At 49.3% G+C, this 10,502-nt stretch overlaps 1 protein-coding gene across 1 annotated transcript; it reads right to left on the bottom strand.

Annotated features, from left to right (window-relative positions):
- Positions 1-555: 555 nt before the first annotated feature.
- ALDH2 (aldehyde dehydrogenase 2 family member) lies at positions 556-9,346 on the bottom strand. Its single transcript, XM_014874901.2, has 13 exons — positions 9,138-9,346; positions 8,007-8,111; positions 6,901-7,041; positions 6,596-6,675; positions 6,125-6,236; positions 5,580-5,708; positions 5,039-5,152; positions 4,614-4,716; positions 3,804-3,988; positions 3,357-3,521; positions 2,236-2,393; positions 1,440-1,554; positions 556-1,160 (listed from the first exon to the last, which is right to left on the bottom strand). The coding sequence occupies exons 1-13, from the start codon at positions 9,258-9,260 to the stop codon at positions 1,128-1,130; spliced, it is 1,563 nt and encodes a 520-aa protein (XP_014730387.1). The 5' UTR covers positions 9,261-9,346; the 3' UTR covers positions 556-1,127.
- Positions 9,347-10,502: the final 1,156 nt, after the last annotated feature.

Raw genomic sequence — 10,502 nt, 5'->3', positions numbered from 1 at the left:
GCAACGGCAAAGCCCCCGCGGGGCTTTCGAGTAGGGCGGCGCCTGCTGATGACGTTCTCATTAACGATCCTCGGGGGCGGGGCTAAGAGCCCTGCTCCGCCCCTGCTGTGCTCGCGTGAGGGGCGGGGCAAAACGAAGTACCGCGAGATCTTGGGAATGGCAGCCTGTCGGATCCCGGAGATCTCGCGAGAACTCGGGGCGCCCGCTGGTCAGAGGAGCCGGTGGCTCGAAATCTCGCGAGATCTCGGGCGCCCGCGCGCCTGAGGGGCAATGGCAGCCGTTGTGGCCGTGAGGGGAAGCGGCGAGGAGGAGCCTCAGAACCGCTCGGTGCCCTCCGGCCGGGCACGCACCGTCCTCCCCAATAACCACACCATGGCCGTGTCTCCCAGGATCCCCTCACACTTCCAACCGCGCTGGGGCGAGGTCCTAGCTGTAGTTTTCCATATAACATCACAGAAGGCACGGCACAAAGTGAGGTTAAATCCTTAAATATAATGGATGCAGGAATTTGTGTGCGCTTGGGCTCACTGGCACAAACCTCCTCCAACAGTAGGGTTGACTGCACTGAGACAAGAAATGTTTATTTGGAGTGGCTACAATGAGCAGGACGGAACAAAACACTTTTTCCTCATGGATTTCACACTGCTCCCTGGCCCGGGTACTCACTGAACTAAGTTCACCTTGCTCACAGAAGAGAAACATAGTTTATAGGACAAGGGATATAGACTTAATTCTGTAAGCCAACACACAATTATTTTCTATTGTATAAATCCTCCTAGACTAAACAAGCATTTAAATGATTTCTTGGGAAAAATAAGTTTATCAGATAGAGATGTAAAGATCACACCCCTCTCCACTGGGTGATTGCACCTGTATAATACCTATAATGTACCCAAAGTAAGCATCCACCTTGTTAATGCTCAGCCAGCTGTATTTGGTATTTTAAAAAGATAAAGCCAAGTAGGTTTGTTTCTTTTTTTTAACAAAAGCTCCTTTAAACACCTAAAAAATACCTCTTAATGCAGAGTTACATATTTTTGCATACTAAATGTTGTGTGTTGAGCTTTCCTTTGCGTATCATGAAGTTGTATAATTCTTTTCAAATTCGTGGAGAAGGTTGCTGTAGTTTAGGAGTTTTTCTGTGGAATTTTGATTGTCACCTAGGGAAAAAAAAAAGTTGCAAGTTGGTTTGTTGTTTTATTTTTCTGGAGGGTTTTCAGGGGTATGTACTGGTGAGAAGCAGGAGAAAACCCAGTGTATCCCAGTCAGGGACAGGTTTGGAGACTGGGAAAGCTCAAGGAGAGTGAGGAGCTCAAGGTTTGGGGCACAGTTTTGCCCCAGTTTGGTTTTAACTCTCAGCCCAGCCCATGCCCATGACACAAAGACGATTTGGAGCACCCCCAGAGGGCTGGGAAGGCCTTGGACCCAGGGCTACTCACATTTTTCACCTCCACATAAGCCTCCAGGCCGTACTCTCCCAGCTCCCGCCCGTTCCCAGAGGCTTTGTAGCCACCAAAGGGAGCCTGGGCACCAAACACATCGTAGCAGTTTATCCTGGAATGGGAAGAAAGCGAGGATGAAACACCTGGAGCTCAGGGAAGAGTCCTCTGGCAGTCTGGGATACCTGAGATGTTCTGGGCACAATTTCTGGGCAGGATTCCTGGATTTGGCCATTCCCTCAGCCAACAGGATGAGTCAACACTGGAATTTATCAGGTAGGACACAGAATGGAATTCACCCACATCTCTCTTTATCCCAGGGCCAAGTGTCCAGTTTGCTGTGACTTCCAGGGATCCAGGGGCAGCCACAGCTTCTCTGGGCACCCTGTGCCAGGGCCTCCCCACCCTCACAGCCAGGAATTCCTTCCCAGTATCCCATCCAGCCCTGCCCTCTGGCAGTGGGAAGCCATTCCCTGTGTCCTGTCCCTCCATGCCTTGTCCCCAGTCCCTCTCCAGCTCTCTTGGAGCCCTTTTAGGCACTGGAAGGGGCTTTAAAGTCTCCTTGGAGCCTTTTCCAGGCTGAACACTCCCAGATAACCACTCTCATAGGAGAGATGCTTCAGCCTAAACAAATAAATAAATACAAAAAACCACACCTAAACTTTACCATTACACTGAGCAAAATCCACATAACATTAAACCCACAGGAGAGCTGGGCTATCCAAGAACAATCCCAGTGAGCCATGGCAGCAGCCAGGGAGGCTCCCAGCAGTTGTGGGGGGCAGTGCAGGCTCACCAGACTGTCCCTGCCCTCAGGCTCTGTGACACAAAGTTGGCTTTGTCCAGGTCCTTGGTGAACACGGCGGCTGCCAGGCCGTATTTGGAGTCGTTGGCTCTCTCAATGACCTCCTCGATGGTTTTGAATTTCAGGATCTGCATCACCGGCCCAAAGATCTGCAAAATCCAAGCAGAGCAAGGGAAAAATCTGTGTGAATGGATCCCAGGGTGAGCTCTGTGTGTGTCCCACAGGATGTGAAATTCAGTGACACAGGGCCCAGGGTGTAAATGTCACACTGAGAAACCTCGAGTTTCCCAGCTCATGAACAGCCAGTGCTTGTAAACCTGGGGGTTTGCAGCAAGAGGAGGGAAAAATGCCACTGTCTTGGTTTGAAACAACACTTTTGTCTTAGTGTTTGCTAAGAAAGGCAGGAGATTTTTTTGGAATGGAAAATGTAATATTTTTTTTTCCTGAATTATTATAATTTTGAAATTAGGGGCTTTTAGGCAAAGATATGAGGATAGGAATAACAGTTTTTTACTTGTATGTATAAATAAAAAAACTCCTCTATAACTTAATAGAAAAATTTAAATAAAATGCAGCAGTACAAAAACCCTGACAGAGTCAGAATATAACCTGACACCCTGTCAGTCAGTGTTGGTAGCAGTCTCATTAAATGGTAGTTGCAGTCCTCCTGAAGTGACAGATGTAATTCTGTTAAAGCAGTAATCTTATAAAAAGATGTCGGTTTTTTCTAAAAGTTTAGTAGTAATATAGATAAATTTAGTCTTCCTCTAGAAATCTAATAAAAAAAGCTTTAGTATTATAAATAAAGAATATAAAGCTTATAGTATTTTAAATCTCAAATTAGATCTAAGTAAGAATGCTTAGCTCCTCCCCTAAATAAAACATCAAATGAAATTATGCAATTTTATCAATCATGCAATAAAACTCAATAGCTCATTAACAAAAGATATCCCCCTAAAAAATTTTTAAAATAAAATAAAAAATAAAAACCACTGCTCCACCTAGTTTTACCAGACAATAACAGAATAAATACTTTTATTTACATCTCACACTGCAACCTAAAACAGCCACGAGGTGGGAAGGGGCCAACCAGGAGGTGCTGCAGGACTCACCTCCTCCCTGGCAATGGTCATGTTGTCCTGCACGTCCCCAAACACGGTGGGCTGGATGAAGTAGCCCCTGTCTGCAGCGGGGTTGCCACCACACAGCAGCTTGGCTCCCTCCCTCTGCCCTGTGCTGATGTAGCCCAGGATCTTCTTGAACTGCTCCTCATCCACCTAAGGGCCAGGAGGGGACACACATCAGCTCCACCTGCAGAAAAGGTTCCACTCCCACCCGCTGTGCTGCAGCAATTCCTTGTTTCAACAGCCTGCCAAGCAATCTCCAAAGGGAAACGATCATTTTGGAATCATCTGAATGGTTAATTAGCTCCTCCCTCCTGCACCAGTTCAAATTAGGTTCATCAATAGAGGCAAGGATACTCCCATTCTGATTTACACAAAGATTCAAGGTTGGGACTATTTCATGAGATAACAGCTCAGGGCATTTCCTGCTCTTACCTGAGGCCCCTGCTCAGTTTTGAAGTCGAAGGGGTTCCCAACCACCCTGGCCTTGGCCTTCTCCACACTCCTCTCCACAAACTCATTGTAAACATCCTCCTGCACGTAGGTTCTGGACCCAGCACAGCAGCACTGCCCTTGGTTGAAGAACAGGGCAAAGTGGGCTTGATCCACAGCCCAGTCCACTAGGGAGAGAGACACAAAACAAATAAGCAAATAAACCCAACCAGAGCCTGTGACTTCTTTTTAAAGGACAATTATCACAGAGATTGCTGGGGATACAAAGTCCTTTCAGTTGACAGCATTTGCCAGGGGTTGGTAGGGCAGGAGTTACAGACTTAATTCTTTATTAAAGCACCCCAGACTAGAGAAAAATATCTAACCTGAGGCAGGTTACAGTTCTCACTGGAAATTATCAGGTATTAAAGATGAATTTTCTTCCTTACTTAACTGCCATATAAAAGTATGTGTTGGCTCATCAAGGCCAAAATTGAGTTTATATGCAAGGAATGAGAGAAGCAGGACTTCATAGGAGAAAAGAGAAATGAAAACAAACTGGAGCAAGGACTGGAGGAAGACACTGAAACAATTATTTTTTGTTGATAACTGAACTAAGCACCAGGAAAAAAGTGGGAGTGGAGAAATGCTGATAAACAAATACAACAGCTACAGCAGTAAGGACAGAGTGGTGGTGTCAGTGCTAGAGCCTCACACAGGAGAAATTTCCTTCCTTTTCCTTTCCCCTCCAGCTCTGCTTGGAAGAAGCCAAGGTAAAAGGCACAGATGAAACATTGCCCAGCAGCTACTCACTGTCTGCATCAGACATGATGATATTTGGGCTCTTCCCTCCAAGCTCCAGGGTCACCCTCTTGAGGTTACTCTCTGCTGCAGCCTTTTGGATCAGGTGTCCAACCTGCAGGGAGAGCAGAGCAAGTATGGAATTAACTCCCACATCAGCAAGAGAGCCCTGGGTTTACATCTCAGTCAGCATTTGATGTTAATCCCCTCATTGGCAGGGCTTTAAGGCTGCCCAGAGTTTCACCTCCAGTAAGAAGCAGCTCAGGGGAAACAATAGGAAATATCCTACAGAATCAAATCAGAACAACAGAGTCTTATGTAATGCAAATCTCCCACCCTGGGATCAGTTTTCAATGAGGTGTAGAAGGCAAAGCACCTCCAGATTTTATCCAGCTATGAGATATCCCCTGGTCCCAAGGGCTGGAGTGCTCCCTTACCTCGGTGGAGCCAGTGAAGGCCACTTTGTCAATGTCCATGTGGGAGGAGATGGCAGCTCCTGCCGTGGGCCCATAGCCAGGGATGATGTTCACCACGCCCGGGGGAAATCCAGCCTGGCAATTCCCAGCAGCACACAGCAACATTATTCCTTTTCCAAACCAAGGCTTTCACTCCCCTTCTCTCTTTTTGACACTCAGGAGGCCTCCCACCAGCAACAGCCTTTACTCCTTTGATTTTCCCTTTGATTTTTCCTTTGATTTCCCATTGCTTTATTTTAATGCTGTTTGCAATAACCAGGACAATTCCTCTTCCCACCCCACATCCCAAGCACAATTTGAAGGTGTATATACACATATAAATACAGATATATGTTCTCTTTCTAATCACCCTGAAGTTCATTATCTAAATCTCAAAGAGTCCTTGCCTAATCAAGACTTGCATCATCTGCACACACATTTATATGAACAAGAGAGACCCAGGACAACCCAGCCCCCTCTGCTCCTGTCTCCAGCAGTGATGGAATCCCGGCCTTGTCCTCACCTCTTTGATCAGACTGGCCACGTAGAGAGCACTCAGGGGGGTTTGCTCTGCCACTTTCATCACAACCACATTCCCAGTGGCCAAAGCAGGGCCCAATTTCCATGCTTGCATCAACAGCGGGAAGTTCCACTGAAAAACAAGGAGGGATTTGCTGGTGTGAACTTGAAAGTTTCTGCTTAACCAGTGAGCTCCACTCAAATCAGCATTTAGGTAAGAGTCTTGGATTTTTTTCTTACCACACAAAGTTTTTGGGTTAATTCTAGGTAGTAGTTTAAACTTAATTATGGTTCCAAGTCAGGTAATTCCTATAAATGGGCTTAAAGCTCCCTTTTTTTTTTTTAAACAGCAGATACAAACTAAACCTCACTCAGAGAAATCAACAGGCCTTTCTGCACTCCCCCAGGGAAGTAAGAGCCCTCCCAGCTGATACAAAGCCCAGCTTTGTTTACCCCTAGGAGGAAGCAGTGGTTTGCAACAGAGGGGAACTTAGAGTGCAACACTGAATTCTTGCATGGCTGCAGAAACTGCTGTTACATTTTACTCACCGGGATGATTTGTCCACAGACTCCCACGGGCTCATGGCGTGTGTAGCAGAAGAAGTCTCCATCTAACGGGATGGTTTTGCCATGGAATTTATCCGACCAGCCTGCAAAGTATCTGGAAACAATAACAATTTGGTCACTGGAATTAAAATAACGAGTGTGCTGCCAACAGAAAATAAGAGAGGCTTCCTCTTTTTCAGTCACTTCAGCTCAGTGCTGGTATTTCCCAAGCAGGTGATTTAAAGGATGGACAGTAAATAGAAATATTTGTGTCTCCCATTGCAATTTCTATGCTGTAACAGATCACCACCATTTGTTTGACTTTGGGAAGTCAAAGGAATTACAGCAAAAAGTAAACTCAAAGTGTCTGGTATGAAACATCAGTCAGATCCAGATCCCACAGCACTTGAATTTGGAGGTAGCTGAACCTGCAGAGATTCAGTGCCATGGGCCAGCTGTGGCCTCCAAACCCACCTGAGACATTTGACCACCATGTCCAAGTCCACCAGGTAGGAGATGGCGTAGGGTTTGCCATTATCCAGAGTTTCCAGGGCCTGCAAGAGACAGAGAGGTTTCCTGAAGAGCTGGGGGGAAGTCACATGTACAGCCTTGAGTCAGTTCTCAGTTTGCAGCCTGAATCTGTCCTGCACGTTGGCCTTTTGCTCTCAGCTTCCCAAAAGTGCTTCCCCATCGCTTGTGGGTCTGTTCCCAGCTGGTGTTGAAGCCCCCAGCCCACCCAGTGGACACAGCCCCCCGTGATTCCCAGTCCCTGCACTCACGGCCAGGTAGGCGCGGTCCCTCTCGATCAGGTCAGCCAGTCGGTTCAGCAGCTTCCCCCGGTGAGATGCATCCATCCTCCTCCAGGGAGAGCCCAGCTGGAACGCTGCCTTGGCTGCATTCACTGCCTTGTCCACGTCTGCCTGCGGGGGAGCCCAGGCACGGGGTGAGAAAGGAGCAAACAGCCCCCACTGCCTCTCTGCAAACAGCAAAAGCTCTCCCTGCTCTCCAGGAGAAAACAGCCTGCAGCCAGACAGCCCAAGAGGCTGCTCCTGCCAGGCTTTTGGGGGAAGAACCTGCAGCCTTGGCACTCCTCAATCCCAGGGGAGCACATGGGTACAGCCCTGGGCCACTTTCCCCATGAGCACCAAGCTCAGCACAAACACTGTGGGGACACAGCTTTCCCACGCAGGCTGCATCCCTGAGGAGCAAAGGGCAGGAATGGCAGTGGAGCAGATGAGTGCAACAGCTGTGCAGCCACAGCCTCTGCCTGTGCTCACCCTCTGTTGTTTCAGCTACACAGACTGCAAATATCATCAGGTTATTTCTGCAATGTCACCTGCTGGGTTAATATTTGCATCCTAGAATGAGGCATGGAAGAAGTGCTGGAAGTCTACTTTTGGCACTTTTTCAGAATCCAGTCTAAAGGAGTTTTTTCCTTGACCAGCTGTCTCTGATCCATGACTTTGTCCTGTCAGGGCATTTGCTGGCTCCTACTTGGTTCTCTGTCCTGGCTTGCTGCAATGGTCTCGCCATGACAAGCCAGGCTGCCACAGAGAAGCAACAACAAAGGGTTTCCCTCACTCACTCCTCCCCTGGGGAACACAGACAAGTTTCCAGACTGTAGGAAAAACCCAAAATTGCTGGGAAACACCACCTCAGCTCTGCCACAGACTCCCAGGAGGGCCTTGCATAAGGTAGGTGATGATTACATTATTTTATTCCCCAGCATTTATTTTTTTTTAAAGCAGTATTCGAGGAAGGACACTTGGTGTTTGCACAGATCACACACTGCTGCAAACACAGAGCTGCCCAGGTGAGACATGGGGTGTCTCCCTCTGGATCTGCTCCCATGGAGAACAAACCCATCTCATCCAAAAACATTTACCTTATCGCCCTCAGCCACCTGGCAGATGACTTCTCCTGTGGCTGGGTTGATGGTAGGGAAGGTTTTCTTGCTGACTGCATCGTGCCATTCGTTATTTATGAAAATCTGCAAAATAAAAAACAAGCAGGGCTGAGCCTTTGAGCCAGATCCCAGGGGAATCAGGGGGAGCTTTGGTTCTTTGATGACATCTGAGGAGCCTGGTTAATTAAAAAGGCTTAACTTGACTTGTGTGGGCTCCAAACCTACAGCAATAAGGAGACAGTTTAGCCTAAAAGCACACAACACAGCCTCAAGTGAATAAAAGAATTCACAGCTAAGCAAACAGCACGTGAATTGGAAAAGGTTCCCATCTTGGTAGGTCCTTGCACAAGCTGGAAGCCTGGCTGGAGCTGTGCAGGGACACTGGGAAGCTCAGGAGACTGAAGTGTGGGAAAATGCTTCAGGCAAAGACAATACAGTGAATTGATTTTGTCCAGAGCACCAGAGCTTTTACAGCATTTCTTATGGTCTTATGAGTCTTAAGGGTCTTTTCCAATCTAAATGATTCTATTATTTCCCAGATTAACCAATTTTAGGCTCCCCATGCACCAGAACCAGGTGCAAAAGGCAGCTTTTTACCAAATCTTTCTAAGGGTAATTTTTTATTTTTTTTTGTCCGTAGCAAGGGAACGGGAGTGCAAAGATCGTGGTGCTCGCCAAGAACTTGCTGAACGCTCAGAGAAGCACCGAGAGCCTGGGCACGGCCACCGGGGAAGGAGTGGCCGGGTACCTTGGAACTCTGCCTTCCAGCAGCACCTCGCACAGGTGATCCCACAGCGTTTTCCTGGAACAAGGGTCCGGTCTCTGCAGATAACCAGCCAAGCCTTACCCTCCCTCCCGTGCCCTTTCCCAGAGCTTTTTCCTTAGATTGCTCGCAGCGATGCGGGGTTGCAGAACCCCCCGAGGGGAAGGCGACAGAGCCCGGTGGCCATGGGACACACGCCCTGCACCCAGAGCTGCTCTTTTCCAAGGCTTTGGGCCCCAATCCCGGCTGCTCCGGGCTCAGCGTCACGCCGGGCTCGATGGGCGGACACGGGAGCCCCGAACCCCCCGGCCCAGCCCCGCTGCCCCGGGCTCCCAGCGCGGCCCTACCTTGTTATAGGCGATGTCGGGGCGCGGGTTGGGCGCCGGGATGGGGGAGGCGGCGGCGGCCGAGAAGGGAGCCCGGAGCAGGGCCGGGCAGAGCCGGGAGCCGCGCAACACCGCCCGCAGCATGCTGAGCTCAGTTGGGCCGGGCCGGGCTCAGCTGGGCCGGGCCCAGCAGCTCGGGACAGCCCCGCTCCGCCCCCCCGGCCCGGCCCAGCCCGGCCCGGCCCCGTTCGGTACCGCCCACCTCGGCTCGGTGCTGCTCCCAACAGCACGGCACGGGTAGAACCAGATCGGTGTCCGTGGTTTGTATGGAATAGGCTCGATCCAGCTCGGTTCGAACAGCACGGCTCGGCTTGGCTCGGCTCAGCTTGGTCCCGTTGGGATCAGCTTCGGCTCGGCACAGCTCAGCACCGTTCAGGGCGGTTCAGCTCAGTTCAGTTCAAATCAGACTTGGTTTGGTGCCTCATCCGTGTCCAGCACGGGCGCTGACTGTCCCTGTCCCTGTCCCGTCTCTGCCGTCTCCTGGTCCATGCTTAGGGAACTTTGTGCCTAATTGCAGGCAGCAACTAGGAAAAAAGAAGAAGGAAAAAAAAAAAAAAACAATATCTCCGCTGAACTGGTTACTTTTGCGGGAAGTTACTTTTGAGGGAGAGTTTGGGGACCTGGACTCTCGGTTCCACGGATGTGCCACCATTACCATCCACCCAGGGACCCAAAAAAACCCTCCGGTGTGTAGGGGCAGTGGAACAAAGCCAGGGAAGTGCTTTCGCAACAGGGAGTTTCTCGGTGAATGCGAATGAGAGGCTTTGTGAAATCGCTTCCAACAATGGCTAAAGTGCTTTTTTTCTGGTTTGTTTTAGATGCCTTGTGCAACTTTAACGTATCCAAGTGCAGATTCACATGCAGGGAACAGAGGTGTGCTCGGGTTATCATCACTATCACTAAGGAAGCCACAGACCAAAAATACAAAGAGGTTTTTAACCTCTTAAAAAAAGACCTGTGGTATTACCCCGTGTAAGAGACTCAGTGAGGAGTCTGTCAAGAGTGACAGGGATGGCTCTGGTTTATTAAAGGGGACAGAAAAAAATTACAATATGTGAGTTCAGGACTAGTTTCACCCACTGTCCTGGACGACTCCGGTCGCTGAAAGTCTTGCTGGAGGTTCCTGCATTTGCACTTCCCAGGCATTTCTCTCAGCAGAGGGGAGTATCAGCCCCGTCGTGCAGGGAGGAACAGCACAGCCCAGAGAAGGCAAAACGCCCGCACGAGGTTATCCAGCAGGACACAGATTAGGCCGTGTGTTTCCCGGATCAGCTGAAAAGAAATCCTCTTGTGCTGGATCTCAGCCTCCCTCATCCTTGTCCCCCG

The sequence above is a fragment of the Sturnus vulgaris genome, chromosome 19, assembly GCF_052056855.1.
Source record: "Sturnus vulgaris isolate bStuVul1 chromosome 19, bStuVul1.hap1, whole genome shotgun sequence".
NCBI classification, from domain to species: domain Eukaryota; kingdom Metazoa; phylum Chordata; class Aves; order Passeriformes; family Sturnidae; genus Sturnus; species Sturnus vulgaris.
The sequence above is the reverse complement of the archived record's forward strand: the minus strand, read 5'-3'. Positions and strand labels throughout refer to the sequence as shown.